This window comes from Populus alba, chromosome 19, assembly GCF_005239225.2.
Source record: "Populus alba chromosome 19, ASM523922v2, whole genome shotgun sequence".
NCBI lineage: Eukaryota > Viridiplantae > Streptophyta > Magnoliopsida > Malpighiales > Salicaceae > Populus > Populus alba.
The window spans coordinates 14,925,969-14,944,858 of NC_133302.1; the positions used below are offsets into that span (position 1 = coordinate 14,925,969).

The 18,890-nt window shown below is 39.0% G+C and overlaps 2 protein-coding genes across 2 annotated transcripts; both read right to left on the reverse strand.

Moving 5' to 3' along the window:
* Positions 1-483: 483 nt before the first annotated feature.
* LOC140955059 (uncharacterized) lies at positions 484-15,566 on the reverse strand. Its single transcript, XM_073406589.1, has 9 exons — positions 15,284-15,566; positions 14,136-14,824; positions 13,953-14,057; positions 13,640-13,700; positions 12,525-13,279; positions 11,892-12,305; positions 11,682-11,819; positions 1,657-2,180; positions 484-1,504 (listed from the first exon to the last, which is right to left on the reverse strand). The coding sequence occupies exons 1-9, from the start codon at positions 15,564-15,566 to the stop codon at positions 484-486; spliced, it is 3,990 nt and encodes a 1,329-aa protein (XP_073262690.1).
* Positions 15,567-15,608: 42 nt separating this feature from the next.
* LOC140955060 (uncharacterized) lies at positions 15,609-18,507 on the reverse strand. Its single transcript, XM_073406590.1, has 5 exons — positions 18,231-18,507; positions 17,791-17,965; positions 16,534-17,671; positions 16,065-16,388; positions 15,609-15,944 (listed from the first exon to the last, which is right to left on the reverse strand). The coding sequence occupies exons 1-5, from the start codon at positions 18,505-18,507 to the stop codon at positions 15,609-15,611; spliced, it is 2,250 nt and encodes a 749-aa protein (XP_073262691.1).
* Positions 18,508-18,890: the final 383 nt, after the last annotated feature.

The window sequence follows — 18,890 nt, forward strand, 5'->3', positions numbered from 1 at the left end:
GGTCATCTCTTTCAAGGGAATTGCTCTAAACATTATTCCAAACAAATCATTGATTTATTTCATTGAAATCACAAACAAAATCAGTTCTTTTGAAACCTCATTTAAGAAGAATGGATTCTCCTGTAAAAAAATTTGAAAGATCAAATTGTTGAGCCATTGAGATCATGCATGGGCTTTTTGGTGAGGTATATGCAAAGAGAATTTCCTGGCCAAAACTTCATTGATTTGATTGAATGAAACACATCATACATAGTAATTTTTCACAGAATCAGAGTTCACAGGCCTAGGTAAATCATCTCCATCCATCCTGGTTAACAATAGAGCCCCTTCGGAGAATGCTTTCTTCCCTACATACGGGCCTTCATAGTTTGGTGCCCACTTGCTTCGGTCTTCACTTGGTAAGGGTTAGATTTTTCTTATTACAAGATCCCCTTCTTTGAATTCTCTTGGTCGGACTTTCCGGTCATATGCTTTGGCCATCCTTCATTGGTACAGCTGGTGATGACAAATTGCAGCCAACCTCTTCTCACTTATCATGTTTAGCTGCTCATATCTCACCTTAGCCCATTCAGCTTCTTCTAGTTCAGATTCTATTAGTCCTCTCAGAGATGGAATTTCTACTTCCAGAGGCATCACCGCCTCCATCCCAAATATTAATGAGTAAGGCGTAGCTCTAGTAAATGTCCTTACCGTTGTACGATATGCATGCAGAGCAAAGGGAAGCATCTCGTGCCAATCCTTATAAGTGACTACCATCTTCTGGATAATCTTCTTGATATTCTTGTTTGCAGCTTCGACAACACCATTCATCTTTGGTCTATAAGGAGACGAGTTTGAATGTTTAATTTTCCACTTCGCACACAATTCTGTGATTATTTTTCCATTAAAATTTTGGACGTTGTCGGTCACTATCTTCTCAGGTGAACCATACCGACATATCAAATCTTTCTCAATGAAGCACTTGACCACTTTTTGAGTTACATGAGCATAAGAGCTGGCCTCCACCCACTTTGTGAAGTAATCAATGGCTACTAAGATAAATTGATGCCTATTGTTGGTCTTTGGGTTGATTGGCCCAATCACATCTATTCCCCACATTGCAAATGGACATGATGATGTCATATTAAACAGAGAAGTTGGAGGTACATTTATCTTATCACTATACACTTGACATTTATGGCATTTTCTGACATAGTCGATACAATCTTTCTCCATGGTCATCCAGAAGTACCCAGATCGTTGCATTTGTTTAGCCATCACGTGCCCACTTGCATGAGTTGCACAAATTCCTTCATGAATTTCTTGCAATGCTACCTTAGCTTCGATCTCATCTAGACATCTTAGTAAAGCTCCATTGAATGACCTTTTATACAGAATTTCTCCATCCAGATAAAATTCCATGGCTAACCTTCTCAAGGTCTTCATATCTACTTTAGATGCCCCCAAGGGATATTCTTGATATTGGATAAACCACTTGACATTCTCCCCATTCTTATCGCTTGTTCTATTCTCTCAGCGATAGTTACAGCATCATAGAAATGCTGAGCTGAACTACCCACAAGGTGTTCAAAGTATGGAGATTTAAAAGTGTTAGAAAACAGAGTGACCATTTCTTTTTCTAACAAAGAGGGTTGCACATGAGATGCTTTTTCACACCGTCTCAAAGCGTATTCTCTTACAGTCTCTTTGTTGCCCTTCTCCATGATTAACAAGCTTGACCTGTCCGGGGCTACTTCCATGTTGAATTTATACTGCTCTACAAAGGCTTTTACCAAATCTTTCCACTTTCTGATCTTAGTATTATCCAGCCTTGTATACCAGCTTAATGCTGATCCAGAAAGACTATCTTGAAAGAAATGGATGAGAAGTTTCTCATCATTCACTAGTTCTGTCATCTTATTGCAATAAGATTTAAGATGAGTGACTGGGGATTCAGTTCCAGTATACTTGATGAATTCTGGTACCCTAAATTCTTTGGGTACAACTACATTTGGAACTAAACACATTTCTGCAGCATGAACAGGATCATATAAGTCTGCCCCTTCGACCGCCTTCAATCTTTCTTCCAGAGCGGTCAATTTATCATAATTGACGTATTCAGATAATTTCATCCTATGTGGTTCATCGATTGCCAGGTTTACAGTAACTGGCACTTGTGCTGATGGAACATTGGCAGTGAACTGTTGTTCAAATAAAGAGGGATTTGCCCCGAAATTTTAAGATGTGAATACAAAAGGAGTTGTTGGCATAGATACAGATGGAGTTGCAACTGCCGGCTGAGTAGATGTATCTTCTCCAGACTTGGATACTAGGGCCTGCTCGAGTAGACTTGTAAGTCGCGCTAAATTGTTTTTCATATTCTCCAATTCTCTTTGATAATGAGCCTCTAGATGGGCTATTTCTTTGTTCTCTATTATCTTCCTTCGTAGTCGAGTGTAATGAATTTTATGGTCTTTTGGGGGACCTATATTTCAACCTGAGTGAATGCAAGTAAACTAAATGAAATGCATAAATGGATGCAAAATGTCATATGGTGTATGCATGCATGTTATTTGTTTCAAGTTTTCCTTTAACTTATGACGAGGAACAAACCAGATCAGATTCTCTTAAGAAAGTTCTCACTGAGGACTCCAAACCTACAGGGACTTGAACCGATTTAGGTGAGAAATTTGATGCCATGTTCTGATGGCAAACAATCTCGTTCATCATGTTGGTTTAATTCTGATATAGTCAAAAATTCCTCAATAGCAATGGGTTTTTCCATCTCACACTTCCTATAAGGATCGGTGGAGATTTAATGAGAATATGAAATGTATATGAACATTCTTGCACCCTAAAAAATTTCGGCGCGTCATCAACTGATGATTTTTTTTTTGTTCTACTGATTTGATTCTTTGGAGTCGCCACCTAGTATTTAGGTCACTAGGAACCCTAACTGATCTTTCAGAAATTCTAAAGCATGGGACTGGTTGCGTAAAGGGAAGGTATTAGCACCCCTAGTACGCCCTACCTAAGGTAAGCTGCTTGGTGTTCGGTTTGCTCTATAATCTATGGTGTTGGTGTTTTCTAAGAAAAATTAGAAAATTCGTAGTGCTTTCACGGCTCGTAAACCATGGAGTCAAAAAATTCTGAAATTTTGAAATGTCCTCGATTATAATCAAGGCTTCTTTCAAAGACGCGCGCAGATTTATTACTCCCGATAATATTTTGGATATTCATCCTTTAAGGATTTCTTTATCCAAACATTAGCGGTGAATAATAGATGAAAACCCTCCCAAAATAAGATTTTTCTAGTTTTTGGAATATTGGCCAATACGCTTTGGAGTTTTACAAACATGTTGTAAAATCCAAAAATGCAAGAAAATAATTTGTGTTTAAGAAAATCTATGCAAAAACACACTTTCAAAGCTTCCAATATTTTTTTTTAAAAGAACCTCCAAAACATGATAGAGTATTGGCCGTATGCAACACGCAAGAAAACATTTTTTTTTATGAAAACGGGTATTTTAAACACTGAATCTGTATCCCCACAATATAAAAATACAAACCAATACATAAAAAAAAAAAAACAGAAAACAACAACATTTTTTTTTTAGACTTTAAGGATTTAAAAAAAAATACATGCATAATATAACATAATAATATAGTATAATAATATAATATAATAATATAATATAATTTATAAATATATTAATATATGAAGTGGGCTGGGCCGACCCAACTAAATTGGGTCGGACCCAGCCCCAAAAGTTGTTAGGCCGAACTTGGCCCAAGAAAAAATGCTACCTGGGTCTGGGCCGGCCCCGGCCCAAACCGCTGGTTTGGGAAAGAATCCCTCTGGCCCGTCCCACATACTTCTGGGCCAGAAACCATCTGGCCTAGAGAAGAGAAAAAAACACAGCGCGGGGGGGGGAATTATGTCCCCCCCCCCGCCTCCTGCATGTAGAACGATTCTGCATGCAGGAGGCCAACTTATGCCAGCTTCAAATGAAAACAAATACGCGGGGGGGAAGGACAGTGTACCTGGCGCAGCGGAGACGCCAGCTTGCTGGCGGTGCTGCGGTGGAGGCGGTGGCAGCGGCTTAACTCACGGTGGTTTCCAAAAAATCCGGGGATGTCCTCCCGCTTTTTTTTTTTCTTGTTTTTCATTTTCTAAATTCCCCCGGCTTCAAACATTCACTCTTCTCTTGGTTTTTTGGGTTTTCGTTGGCTCTCTCTCCTCGGTTGGGTGTTTCTCTCTCTTCCTCTCTTTCTTTGTTTTTTTGTTTTCTTCGGGTTCCCTCTTTTTTCCTCTTTCTTCCTCTGTTTCTTCCCTCTTTATAGGGATGCCATGGCATGGCCTCGTCTTGGCCGCATGGGGCAGTCGGTCGGTCGGTCGGCAGGCGCCGCTGTCAAGGCATGCCCCCCCTCGGTTTCGGTGGCGCGGCGGGTGGTCGGCCATTGGCTTCGTTTCGGTGGTCCCAAGGCGTGGAGCGTCAGGTCATGGCACGTGAGGAGAGAGGCGGGGACAAAAACCCCGGTTTTCCCCTTCCTTGCTGCGCCTGCGGGGGGAAGAAGAAAGGGAAACAGTGCCGTTCAAAACGGCACCGTTTGGTCTCTTTGTTTTTTTTTTTTCTTAAAATGTATAAAACGACGTCGTTTTGGATAAAACGCGCCGTTTCATTCAAATGTGGCGCCAGAAACGCGCCAAAGTTCAAATCAACCCTCCAATTATTTTTGTTCATTTCAATTGCATTCCTGCCAATTTCGGTCCCCGCCCCCATAGTTGGTCGCGTTTTCCACTTTGGTCCTTGGCCTCTTATTTATGCAATTTAACCCTTAATTGATCAAACACTTCCAATTTCTTCAATTAGGCCCCTGAATCAATTCAATTTCAGCCCCTCTATTTGCGCGCCTCTTCCAATTTGGTCCCTGGTTTCAGATTTTCTCAATTAAGTCCCTAATTGGCCATTAAACCTTAATATTTATGCAATTAAGCCCCTGATTTGACCTAATAAATTCCTAAAAAATATATTTTGGCCCCAGAACTTAAATTTCTTCTAATTAAAGCCCAAATTGACTTAAAAAATAATTTTTCTTGCAATCAAATGCCCTATAAATCCAATTAAAAATCCAATTAAGTCCATAAACATCCAAATTTGGACTTTTCCTCAAAATTTAAATTTTCCTTCTAAACAAGGCCCTCATCCTTCAAGCACATACTGTCAAAAAATCCGATCTTTGTATTTTTATACTCCTTGACCAATTTTTTGAACATTTGCTGATCGCTTCTGCCCCCTGTTATTTTTTCTAAACTCCTTTGGTTATTTATGTTATTTTATTTATTTGGGGACCCGAAAATGGGTTACAACAAACATGTATGTTGATACATTGACATTTATTTGTGTCCTAAAAGGTATATCCTAATTGGTAGGATCTAGCTCATAAGATTTGGCTTAGTTTATTCTATCCCTAAAGATATTTTTCGGTTCCTAGATTGCCCGAATTACCCATGGGGTAGTCGGCCTCTTAACCTTATACAACATGAGTATGGGAAGAAAATTCCACAATACCCGTTGCATATGGTGAGTTACAATCCAAGCGAAAGTCCAAATGAGCATCAGTGGACATAAGTCACACTTGCCACCTAAATCTTTCTTTGCTAATCTTAAAAGGACGAGCTCGGGTCCAGAGCTTTTATGGGTTCACGTGAAGTGTGTGAATACACAAATAAATAACATGTATGCATGTGCTATCTAAAAAATTGAAATGATTTACAATTGATATTGCATAAAATAAATAGTCCAAATAAAATAAATGCTCAAAAAAATAAATAGCAATAATAAAACAAATGAAAAGCACACACAAGCAGTTGGTTCAACCCTAATTCCCCAGTGGAGTCGCCAATCTGTCGATACACAACATCGGGCAACAACTCCTCTTTTTTGTTTATATTTAACAAAAAAAAAAAATTTATTGAGCGAAATGAAGATTTTATTGGAGTCGCCATCTAGTAATATGAGGGAACTAGAAATCCCAAATTAGACACTGGTCCTTGAGATTCGAGTACTGGGTTAATTATGATTAAGGGAAGGTAGACACCACCCTTGAAACATCCTTTCAAGATAAAGGTTACCCTTACTTGTGTGTTTTTTATTTGTTTCAAATGATATTATATTTCGAGCTTATTTGCAATTTTGTTTTTTTAAAATGGTTAACGTCGGTCCCTAAAAATAAGAGACACGTTAAAAATGACATCAGTCCCTAAAAATAGGAGACTTGTCTAAAATCTCGACGTTTATCCCTAAAAAGGAGATTTACGTATGAATTACCAAAAGTAAATAATGGACATAATTTATTTTTGGTATAAATACCCTTGACATCGGTTCTTTTATGTAAAAAGAGACGTGTCGACAAACAACGTTCATAAGAGACGCGTAAAAAAAAAAATATTAATGACATCAGTTCCTAAAAATAGGAAACTTGTCTAAAATATTGACGTTTAACCCTAAAAAGGAGAATTACGTCTGAGTTACCAAAAAGAAATTGTGGACATAATCCATATTTTATAAAAAAAAATTGTGGACATAATCCATATTTGTTATTTAAATTTTTGACATCGGTCCTTTTCTGTAAAAAGAGACGTGTCAAAAAAAACAATATTCGTTTATAAAATTAAAAAATTATTGTGATATCGTTGGAAATGGTTATAATCATATTTGATAATTGAGCTTTGGACCCACGAACGATATCGCACGTGTGCAGCGGCACGACGATCGTCCCTCCTCAAGAAAAAAAACGAAATATTTATTCCTGGCAAATAGGGAGAGACAAGGAATTCTTGTCTCTCCAATTGAAAATATGGACTGGGAGTCGTCACCTAGTATTCTGGTTACTAGGAACCTTAACTGGTCTTTAGAGATCGGGTACGGAGACTGGGTGCATAAAGGGAAGGTATTAGCACCCCAACTACGCCCTACCTAAGGTAGGCTGCATTGTTTTAATGTCTGATAAAATCTAAAATCGTGTTGTGGTTTTTAGTATTATTGTTCGCAATACGCATTACATGTAATGTCTTATCCTAGGTTCTAATGTAAAAAGAAAAAAATTAAAATACTAATAAACAAATATCCGGAATATGTATTACGTATAATGTCATACCCCGGATATTAAAAGATAAACAAAATAAAATTTTGTTGTGTTTTTTAAATTTTGGTCAATATTCTCTTGACTTTAATAAACTGGTTATTAAAGCCAAAATGCATGCTAAAACATTGTTTGTTTTTTTTTTATATTTTTGTATGAAAAATACAAAAATGATTTTTTAGGTTTTGAGACACTTGGTCGTAATGCACAAAAACAAAAACTAAAAAAAATAAAAATAATAAAAATAAAACTAAAAATAATAAAAAATAATAATAATATGGGCCGGACCCGACCCAAATGCATGGGCTGGGCCGACCAGGCCCATTTACATGGGTTGGGCCTACAGCCCAACCCAGGCCCAAACGGGCTGGTTACTGTGCATCAGTACAGTAACCAGCCCTTCGTAATTGCAGAACGTGAATTAATTCACGTTCTGCATGAAGGCGCAGCGAATGTAAACAAAGGGAGGCAGAGGCGGGGCAACGGGATGGCGTACCTGCGGTGGCGTCGAGGCGGTGCTGCTAGCGACGGAGGCCGGTGGTTTTCCTTCTCTCTCTCTCCTCTGTTTTTGTTCTCTTCTCTGCCGATTCTCTTTCTTCTTCTTTTTTTTTCGTTTTTCTTTCTGTTTCTCTTGTCTCTTTACCCTCTCTCATGCAATCCTTCTCTTTCTCTCCCTCTGCTTTTCTTTTTTTCTTCGGTCCCCTTCCCCTGTTTTTATAGGCAAAAACAGGGGGGCCCGAATGGTGGGGCAGCCACTGTTGGCCGCCCCTCCACTATCCGTTCAATGGATAAGAAGGAGGCAAGTGGGCGTCGAATGGTAGGCATCTTATTGCACCAAATCTGGGAAAGAAGTTCGGCGAAAAGTGGAGAAGAAAAAATTCTTCTCCCCTCTTCTCTGCGTGCGCAGGGAAGAAGACGATGGTGCCGTTTCAAAACGGCGCCGTTTTGCTTTTTCTCTTTTTTTTTCATAAACAGTGCATGAAACGGCGCCGTTTTGGTCAAAACGCGCCATTTCATTTAAAAGGAAAAGGCGCCGTCAGATTCAAAATTAGTCCCTCAATTTGTGCGCGGTTTACAATTTCATCCTTGGTTTCGGATTTCTTTAATTAAGTCCTTAATTGGCCATTAAACTTTAATATTTATGCAATTAAGCCCCTGATTTGACCAAATTAACTTCCAAAAATTATAATTTGACCCCATAAAATTAATTTCTTCCAATTAAAGCCCAAATTAACTTCAAAAATTTTTTTTTCTTGCAATTAAACTCTCCATAAATTCAATTAAACCTTTAATAAAATTTAATTGCGTCCATAAACTTCTGAATTTGGATTTTTCTTCCTCAAATTGAATTTTCTTTATCATCGGGGCTCTCATCAGTCAATGATACACTATCAAAAATTAATTTTCATGTTTTTTTTTTTAACATCCTCAATCAATTTTTGAGCATTTTTAAGGCGCTCTGGCTTTTTTTTTCACTGTTATATTTTTTTCTAATATATCTTTTTGAATTTTTTTTATTTTTTATGTGGGGACCCAAAAATGGGTTACAACAGATGCTCCCTCTTTATAATACCTATGGAGCAAAGATTTTGCATAGCAAGTGTTATAAAGAAAGACAAAACGAAAATTTTGACACCACTCTCCTCTAACTTGGATGGCTAGAAAACCCATTCGGCTATCTCTTCGTATCAAAACAAACAAATATGCGGTTGGGTTTATTAAGATTCCTTTCCCCAATCCCTTCTGACTAGAAACAAAACTCTGTGTATGGTTAGGATAGACTGAGATTCCTTTCGGCAATCTCCTCTGAAGCAGAACCAAAATCCTGTGTGTGGTCAGGATAGACTGAGATTCCTTTCGGCAATCCCCTCTAACCAGAACCAAAATCCTGTGTGTGGTTAGGATAGACTGAGATTCCTTTCGGCAATCCCCTCTAACCAGAACCAAAATCCTATGTGTGATTAGGATAGACTGAGATTCCTTTCGGCAATCCCCTCTAACTAGAACCAAAATCTACGTGTGGTTAGGATAGACTGAGATTCCTTTCGGCAATCCCCTCTAACCAGAACCAAAATCCTGTGTGTAGTTAGGATAGACTGAGATTCCTTTCGGCAATCCCCTCTAACCAGAACCAAAATCATGTGTGTGGTTAGGATAGACTGAGATTCCTTTCGGCAATCCCCTCTAACTAGAACCAAAATCTACATGTGTGGTTAGGATAGACTGAGATTCCTTTTGGCAATCCCCTCTAACCAGAACCAAAATCGTGTGTGTGGTTAGGATAGACTGAGATTCCTTTCGGTACTCCCCTCTAACCAGAACCAAAATCCTGTGTGTGGTTAGGATAGACTGAGATTCCTTTCGGCACTCCCCTCTAACCAGAACCAAAATCCTGTGTGTGGTTAGGATAGACTGAGATTTCTTTCGGCAATCCCCTCTAACCAGAACCAAAATCTACGTGTGTAGCTTGGTCAACCTGAAATCCCATCTGGCGATTCCCTTTAACCAAAACTACATGAGATCCCATCTGGCGACCTCATTTAACCAAAACAAAAGAATGTGTAAAAAACGATCTCCTTGTAATTGGTGACCTACCCGGGTAGAAGGAAATATAAAAAACGGTCTCATTATAATGGGTGACCTACCCAGATGGAAAGAATATGAGGTGTGGTCAACTATCCACAAACTTGTTGGACCTTAACTCAGATATTTTCCTTAAGTGAGTAAACAAAACAAATTGTGCATGCTATGATCTAAAATGTAATGATAATGCATGCACCCTTACCTGAACTGAAACATAGGTCCCTGAGGTTTCGTAAAACCCTTTCCTTAGTATGAGCTTGTCTTGTGTTTTTGCAACCATTTGCTGGCATGTGTTTATTGCACTGTCTTTTTCTTATCCATTATATTTCAAGGAAGAAATCTCCACTTCTTCACTAGGCGCCCCATCACCTTCTTTTTGCCAATGTTTTATTTGTCTTTCCCAACATAAAGGGCTTTTGGTTTTTTTTTGTTTTGTTGTTTTTTTTTTGACATAAAAGAAAAGGATAGGGTTTCCGAAAGAAAAGGAAGATTTTAACAATACGAAACAAAACTTGAAGTTGTTCATGACTACTAGTACTATCAACATACACACTAAAGACTTGTTTAAGCAATTCCCCATATAAGTTGTCTCGGGTTTTAGGATGTCGTTATCTTTAGGTCAAGCTCTTTTTTTTGTTTTTTTTTTTTTGTTGTTTTTTTTTGTTTTCTTGCAAAAGTGACCTTCTGCTTAATCTTTTGAAAAGGTTTCAAGCAAAGGCTTGAAAAGGCTGTGTATATAAAAAGAAATTGTCTCATACCAACATTTTTCTTTCACGGAGCACAGCGGATTACCATACTTTATCAAACCATGTGGGTCATGAGATCAAAGTTTATCAAACCAAGTTACATGCGCTTGATTAGAAAAGACTTTTAAAGGCTTGTAATGTAGGCTATAGTTATAGGCTATGCAAGAAAAGAATTTCATGGCTCAAAAAGTGTTTAAGGGTTTTAATGATCTAGGATCAACTTATTCAGCAATCATCTTTGTGGTATATATATTGATTCTAGGAAGTCATTTGGAGAGTCTGTTCTTGATACCAAAACCCAAAGTTTGTGAATATTTTTTTCCTTTTCAGAATGCTGCCTTTAATGCCTTTGTTGTGTCTACTAAAATGAGACATAACCAATCTCCTCATCTATCTTCACTGCTTTGTCTGGATGATAACAGGAGACCAAATATTACATGAGCAATTCTAACATCCCTTTTTACTGCTTTGTTTGGATAGTCTTGGGTTTGATATTAGTATCCATACTTTCTACCCTCTTGTCGGTCTCTCTCTTTCTTTTTCTTTTTTTTTTTGTTTTATCATTGTTAATCTTTGTCTTAAACCTTCCCCTTTCCTATTGATTCTGTGAGTGTCTGCTCAATACCTCTTACTTGCCCCCAGTGTGGGGTGTGATCCTAGTCAGGGTTGTGATAAAAAAAAAAATGATCCAGCTCAAATAGGGACTACAAAGGATGAAATTATTTAGAAACGTGAATGGATGACAAAAATGGCCTTTCCTCATTTCAAAACGCACATTGTTCAGTTTGATAAACCTTGTTCTTATCCCAGGAAAAATATGTATGATTACAGAGATGGTTAACTAACCATTCATCCACGTAAATCCAAACAATGCTAGTAGAGACAGTTTTATCTTAGGGGTAGCTTTGAGGTTTATTTTGGTTTGGTCACTTCTTTAATGGGAAATGCTGAAATTTCATCTTTGAGCACTATATGATGTATGTCTTGTAATCATGCACAAAATCAGTTCTGTTAAGATGCAAAATCTGCATATGGTGAGATCAATGCAATGACAGGGTTCTTTATACAAAGAAATCATGGCCAAACTTTACTTTATTGATTGCAGGAGAAAATTGAACACATTTAGACATAATATCTCTTTACAGAGTCAGAATTCACAGGTCTGGGTAGATCTTCTCCATCCATTCTGGACAATTTCAGAGCTCCTCCTGAGAAAGCCTTCCTTACTACATAGGGACCTTCATAATTCGGAGCCCACTTGCTGCGATCTTCTCCCGGCAGAGACAATAATTTCTTCAGCACTAGATCTCCTTCTTGGAACACACGAGGTCTAACCTTCTTATCATATGCCTTGGCCATCCTTTTCTGATAAAGCTGATGATGAAAGATTACGGCTATCCTCCTTTCATTGATCAAGTTTAACTACTCATATCTCACCTTGGCCCAATCAGCCTCTTGTAATTCGGAATCTATCAACACCCTTAATGATGGGATGTCAACTTCCAATGGCATTACTGCCTCCATTCCATACACCAATGAATATGGGGTGGCTCCGGTCGAGGTTCTTATTGTAGTACGATATGCGTGGAGAGCAAATGACAACATCTCGTGCCAATCTTTATAGGTGACTACCATTTTTTGAACGATTTTCTTGATGTTCTTATTGGCTGCTTCCACGGCCCCATTCATCTTTGGCCTATATGGTGAGGAATTTGAATGTTTGATCTTCCATTTAGTACAAAGCTCTGCTATCATTTTGCCATTGAAATTCTGAGCATTATCAGTCACTATCTTTTCTGGCACTCCATAACGACAAATCAAGTCTTTCTCTATGAACCTCTTTACCACTTTCTAAGTCACATGAGCGTAGGAACAGGCTTCTACCCATTTCATGAAATAATCAATGGCTACAAGGATGAATCTATGCCCATTGCTGGCTTTTGGGTTAACGGGCCCGATTACATCAAGTCCCCACATTGCAAATGGCCAGGGAGATACCAGATTAAACAAAGGGGTTGAAGGTGCATTGACTCTATCACTATGCACCTAGCACTTATGACATGTTTTAACGTAGTCAATGCAGTCTTTCTCTAATGTCATCCAGAAATAACCAGCCCTTTGTATCTTCCTTGCCATCATATGTCCACCAGCATGAGTTGAGCAAATCCCTTCATGAACCTCTTGCAAAGCCTTTCTAGCATCTGTTGCATTTAAACACCTTAGCAAGGTTCCATCAAATGATCTTTTATACAGAATCTCTCCATCTAGATAAAAACTCATAGCCAATCTCCTTAGGGTCTTCTTATCCGTCTTTGAAGCTTCCTCTGGATATTCTTGCTTTTGCATGAAGTTCTTGATATCGTAATACCAAGGCTTCCCATCTATTTCTTCTTCAATGGAGTAATAATAAGCTGGATTATTTCTAATGTCAATGTGTATTGGTTGTACCCTATGCCCAAGATCAATGGTAGCCATAGCAGCCAAAATAGCCAAAGCATCTGCAAAATGGTTCCCTTCTCTTCCCAAGTGCGTGAATTTTATCTCTTCAAAGTTGCCTAATAGTGAGGACAAGTATTCCTGATAAGGCTTTAACTTTTCTTCCTTGGTTTGCCATTCTCCCTTCACCTGACAGATTATCAACATTGAGTCACCATATACATCCATTTTTTTAATCTTCATCTCTAATGCATCTTCTAAACCAAGAATGCAAGCTTCATATTCAGCTGTATTGTTGGTGCATTCAAAATGCAATTTAACTGAAACTGGATACAACTTCCGATCAGGAGAGACTATCACTGCACCGGCCCCATTACCATATACATTCACTGCTCCATCAAAAAACATAGTCCACCAATCTATCATCTCTTCTTCTCTCTCTATTGATAATAAATTGTCATCCGAAATTCAAAATCCAGTGGCTCGTAATCTTCAATAGCATGATTAGCTAAGTGGTCCGCAATTACGCTCCCTTTCACAGCTTTTCGTGTCATATATATGATATCATACTCTGATAGCAAAACCTGCCACCTTGCAATTCGGCTGGAGAGATAGGGCTTGTTACATATGTACCTCAATGGATCCACTTTTGAAATCAACCAAGTGGTGTGATATAACATATAATGTCGTAATCGTTTTGCTGCCCATCCCAATGCACAACATAGTTTTTCTATTACCGTGTAACTCACATTCAGTGAACTTTTTACTTAGATAATAGATAGCCCTTTCTTTCCTCCTGGTTTCATCATGCTGTCCAAGTACACATCCCATAGCTGTTTCCGTCACTGTCAGATACAATAGTAAAGGCCTTCCTATTGTAGGAAGCACAAGCAAAGGTGGATTTTGTAAATAATGCTTGATTTTATTGAATGCCTCTTCACACTCCTCATTCCAAATTCCAGGATTCTTTTTCCTCAGCAGTCAGAAGATAGGCTCATATATGGTAGTTAATTGGGCTATGAATCAGGCAATATAGTTCAGCCTGCCCAAAAATCCCCTCACCTCTTTCTCTGACTTTGGGGTTGGCATGGATTGGATGGCTTTTGTTTTATCAGGATCCACCTCTATACCGTTACCACTGACTACAAATCCCAACAGCTTGCCGGACTTAACCCCAAATGAACATTTTGCAGGGTTGAGTCTTAATTCATACTTTCTCAATCTCTCAAATAACTTCCTCAACACCTTGACATGATCTTCTCCCTCTTTTGACTTAGCAATCATATCATCCACATACACCTCGATTTCTTTATGCATCATATCATGGAATAAAGTCACCATAGCTCTTTGATAGGTGGCACCTGTGTTCTTTAAACCGAACGGCATAACCTTGTAGCAATAGGTTCCCCAAGGGGTGACAAACGTCGTTTTTGCCCTGTCTTCTATAGACATCTTTATCTGGTTGTATCCTGAGAAACCATCCATAAAGGAATAAGTGGAACTACGGGCAGCATTGTCCACTAAAATATTTATGTGAGGTAGTGGAAAATCATCTTTAGGGCTAGCTTTGTTCAAATCCCGGAAGTCCACACAAACCCTAATTTTCCCTTCCTTTTTTGGTACGACGACAATGTTGGATACCCACTGCGGGTATGTAACAACTTCTAGGAATCCAGCATTCCATTGTTTCTCAAGTTCTGCTTTTACTTTGATCCATGTCTCCGGGTGTGCTCTTCTCAACTTCTGTTTGTCTGGTTTACACCCCTCCTCTAATGGGATCTTATGTACCACGATATTTGTGTTCAAACCAGGCATATCTTTGTAAGACCAATTAAAAACATCTGAGTACTCATGTAGTAAAGCACTTAACTCCGCCGTTTGCTTAGGCGTAATCAGTGTCCCTATTTTCAATTCTTTTTTAGACTGATCACAACCTACATTTGTGATTTTAAGTTCTTCAGCAGCAGGTTCCCATGTTTTTTCATGTTGCTCTACTAGTTATGTGAATTCTTTGATATTGTTTTCATCCCCTTCTTCTTCTTCCATCATGGTCACATGTGCGTTAAAGTTTGGCCATTCATTCTTGATATTAAATGTATGTGATGTTGTGGAAGATTCGCTTTCAAGCTTCTTGATAGCGAAAAATGTTTGATGTAAAATCGAGGAGAGAGAGAATAAACACAGATGAATGTAGAAAAAGTATGATCTCCTTGATTATGATAAAAAGTGGGATCATTGATAAAGACAAAATCTAGTTGACATCATGAGCCTTGATTATCAACTAGAATGACAAAAGCAAATAAACAAACAAAAGCATATGAAAGCAAACACAAGGGGTTACATTTTAAATACTAGTGGAGCTTCTTGGGTCACCCAGTTTTGAAACTTCTCACCTTCAGCCAACCTCCGCATAAAAGTCTTGGTGGGGAGTTCTTCTAGAACATGCACAGTCAGTTGTGGTAGCACTTCATCTTCCATTTCAACTACCTTTTTTGTGCCACTTCCTTCCTCCTTATCGTCTTCCAAGGTGTTGATGCTCATACTTGCCAACCTTTGAATATCATCTTCTGCTCGGTTATCTGGTTGCATTACATATGCTGCCTTTGGGAAAGAAACCGTCAGTGGAGGGATTTCCAGTTCTTCTTCGTCAGGCTCCCTTCCCTCGATTCTAGCCATTCTTCGTTCTCTTCATTTAATAGCAGCCCAACGATGATCCTCCTACTTAGGCTTATATCCCAGCCCAAATCTTTGGTCGACATCTCTCATTGTGAGTGCCTTAATCCTTTTTGGTATTCCCGTGATAGGGTCATTTTGGAATGGAATTCCACGTTCTAAGAAACATCGAATTGCCATCGTTGCTGCTGCTGATATCTTTGGCTTTCTTAGCACTGTGCTTTCAGGTAACCACTCAGTGTTTACAATCTCAAAGGCATGAAGATTCTCATCCATGCAATCCTTCGCCTCCAGAAAGGGTATGGTCACATTCTTTATCATGGAGATTGTTTCCTCTGCTTTGACGGTTACCAACATCCCGTTCATGATATATTTCAAACACTGGTGTAATGAGGAAGGTACTGCTCCAGCTATATGAATCTAAGGTTTTCCGAGTAACATACTATAAGAAGGGTGGATATCCATAACTTGGAATGTGGTTAAGAACATTTGTGGACCCACATATAGCTCGACCTCTAAATTCCCAAGGATTGGTCTAGGTGAGCCATCATATGCTCTTGCCATTATAGTGTTAGGCTTCATGTGAGATTCATCAACTGGCATTTCTTTCAGCATATATTTGGGCAGTACATTAAGAGCCGAGCCGTTATCAACAAGTACCTTTCCAATAAGGAAATCTTTGCATTTTACAGTGATATACAATGGTTTGTTATGCCCAGTTCCTTCAGCCGTGAAATATAGGTAATTCGAAGCGTGGATCCTCCCTACCAAATGCTCCATGGTTTTTTGTTCAATGTCCTGGGGTACATATGCCTCGTTCAGTACCTTTTGTAAGGCATTTCGATGAGGCTCTAAGCTTAGTATCAAGGACATGAGAGATATCCTTGCTGGAGTCTTTTTGAGTTGATCCACTATGCAATACTCACTATGTTTTATCAACTTCAAAAATTCATTTCTCTTTCTCCATTACTGGCTCATTCACCTCAATTTCTGTATTAAGACCCACCATTTCCTTGCTTTTGGCCCTATTTAACTCCTCAGGTGTAAAACAGCGGCCACTCCGTGTTAGCCCACTAACCTCATAATGAAATAAAGGGAGGGGGGCTTGAATGTTCGAGGTACAAACATAGTTATATGGCATTGCACTGTGATCTCTTTTTGTAAATGAAGGTTTCGTTAAGATCAGCTTTGAGAACCCATTAGCCATAGTTTGAACTCTACAGACCTCTGACACTTTATCTTGGCCTTCCATCATACTCACCTCCTGGTTGCCCCCCAGGGTTTCGAGTCTCAATTCTCCCATAAGTAGCATCTTTGCAACCTTATGGCGAAACTGGACACAATCCTTGATATGATGTCCCTCCATCTTGTGGAACGCACAATAGTTATCACTTCCCAACTGACATGTAGTGCTTATGTTTAGGAATCTTGATTGTAACAACATATCGTATAATCTCTTCATGGATACCTTTAACATTTGGCTTTGATTGCCAATCTCTATCATGCCCACTCCAGAACTACTAGAAGTATGTTTAGGCAATGGATTTGAAATGACATTAGGTGGATCTTCGAATGATACCCACCCCATTTTGATGAGTTCTAACAACTTCCTTTTAAAAGCGTAGCAAGTTTCAATTGCGTGCCCAGAATTGCCGGAATGGTATTCGCAAGCTAGTTCTGGCTTGTACCATATAGGAAAGGGCGGTTGGATTTGTGGTAGAATGATTGGGGTTATTTGCCCAATGCTTAGCAATTTAGCGTATAAATCTTTTAAAGGCATTGGTAATGGAGGTAATTGCTCATAAGTATATCTGGTGTATGGCTTTTGATAGTTGTTTTGGATATTAGGTGGGTGATTTATTCTGTTGGTTGGATTTGGGGGCAAGGGTTTGGTAAAGTTTATGTTGGTGAATTGGGGGGTAGATGTTTCTAGGTTTGGGTAACTTGCTCTCTTGCCTTTATACCCTCCCTCTAAGTTGTTAACATCTCCTTCTCTTCTTCTTCTAGAAAAACCCTTTTTCTCTAGAGGCTCTGATATACGCCCGACCTTAATGCCTTGCTCTATCCTCTCTGCTACTCGTACAACATCATAAAAATGTTGAGACGATCTGCCCATCAAATGCTCATAGTAAGGTGCTTTAAAAGTATTAGCAAATAAAGTCCCATCTCTGTTTCGATTAAAGGAGGTTGGACATGTGTCGCCTCATCTCGCCATCTTTGTGCATACACCCTGACTGACTCTTGGCTTCTCTTTTCCATGGACATCAAGCTTGTTCGGTCTGGGGCTATTTCCAGGTTAAATTTGTACTGTTTGAGGAAAGCCTCCACCAAATCTTTCCATGTCTTAATTTTAACAGTTTCCAACCTCATATACCAGTTCAAAGCAGAGCCTGATAGACTATCTTGAAAAAAATATATCAGCATTTTATCATCATGGATGACTTCGGCCATCTTGTTGCAGTAAGATCATAAGTGCGTGTTTGGGCACTCCAAGCCTGTATATTTGGTAAATTCTGGGATCCTGAAATCTTTCGGTACCACGATGTTTGGTACCAAACATACATCAGCTGCTCGTGCTGGGTCAAACCAATCATTTCCTTCTACAGCTCTCAACCGTTCCTCTAATGCAGATATCTTATCTTGGCTTATGAAATTGCTCAACCAAACCAATCGTTAAATCCACGGTGGGTAGCATGTGAGCTGGTCGGATAGGGATGGGTGACGCAAAATGTTGTTCTGCTACTGAATCTGCCCCCAGAATTGGCGATGCTATGGGAATGTGCGTTACGGGTGAACTCGTAGCTGGCTGGGCGGATGTTCCCTCCCCACTTTTTGCTTTTAACAGTTGTTCAAGCAGATTAGTCATCCGTGACACTTCATTTTTCACTGATTCTAGCTCGCTCTGGTAGCGGGATTCTAGGTGAGCCCTCTCTTCGTGTTCCATTCTTGTTCTGAATCTGGTGTAATGGACCTTATGTGGGGGACCTATGTTTCAACTGCGGTATGCAAATGACATATTATAAACAAATGTATGATGCAAGTAGGATGCATATGTATATTTTAATGAACTGATTCATGACTTTCGTAATCCTTTAAGCAAGATTTCTGAGCTGAACTGATTGCTGTAAAGATATTTGCCAAGTTCTTTATCAGTAACATTCAAGTGGAAAGAAAGATAGGTTATAACCTTTTTATAATGAAACTGAAGCTTGTAAAAAAAGGTATAAATCAACAGTACTTAATACAAGAACTATTTTACAAGGCATCCCCCTTATCAGCTAAGTCTTCAACAAAAGAAATGAGAGCCCCCATGTATTCTCGATACTT

Excerpts from the sequence above, each read along its gene's own strand:
- LOC140955060 (XM_073406590.1), bottom strand. The coding sequence starts at position 18,507 with ATGGAACACGAAGAGAGGGCTCACCTAGAATCCCGCTACCAGAGCGAG. Across the intron at positions 17,966-18,230 it reads CACCGTGGATTTAACGATTG|ATAGTCTATCAGGCTCTGCT; the intron begins GTTTGGTTGAGC and ends ATTTTTTTCAAG. Across the intron at positions 16,389-16,533 it reads AAATTGAGGTGAATGAGCCA|GTACTGAACGAGGCATATGT; the intron begins GTAATGGAGAAA and ends GCCTTACAAAAG.
- LOC140955059 (XM_073406589.1), bottom strand. The coding sequence starts at position 15,566 with ATGGCTAGAATCGAGGGAAGGGAGCCTGACGAAGAAGAACTGGAAATC. Across the intron at positions 14,058-14,135 it reads AGGGAGAAGATCATGTCAAG|TCCGGCAAGCTGTTGGGATT; the intron begins GTGTTGAGGAAG and ends TTTGGGGTTAAG. Across the intron at positions 1,505-1,656 it reads AGAGAATACGCTTTGAGACG|AACAAGCGATAAGAATGGGG; the intron begins GTGTGAAAAAGC and ends CTGAGAGAATAG.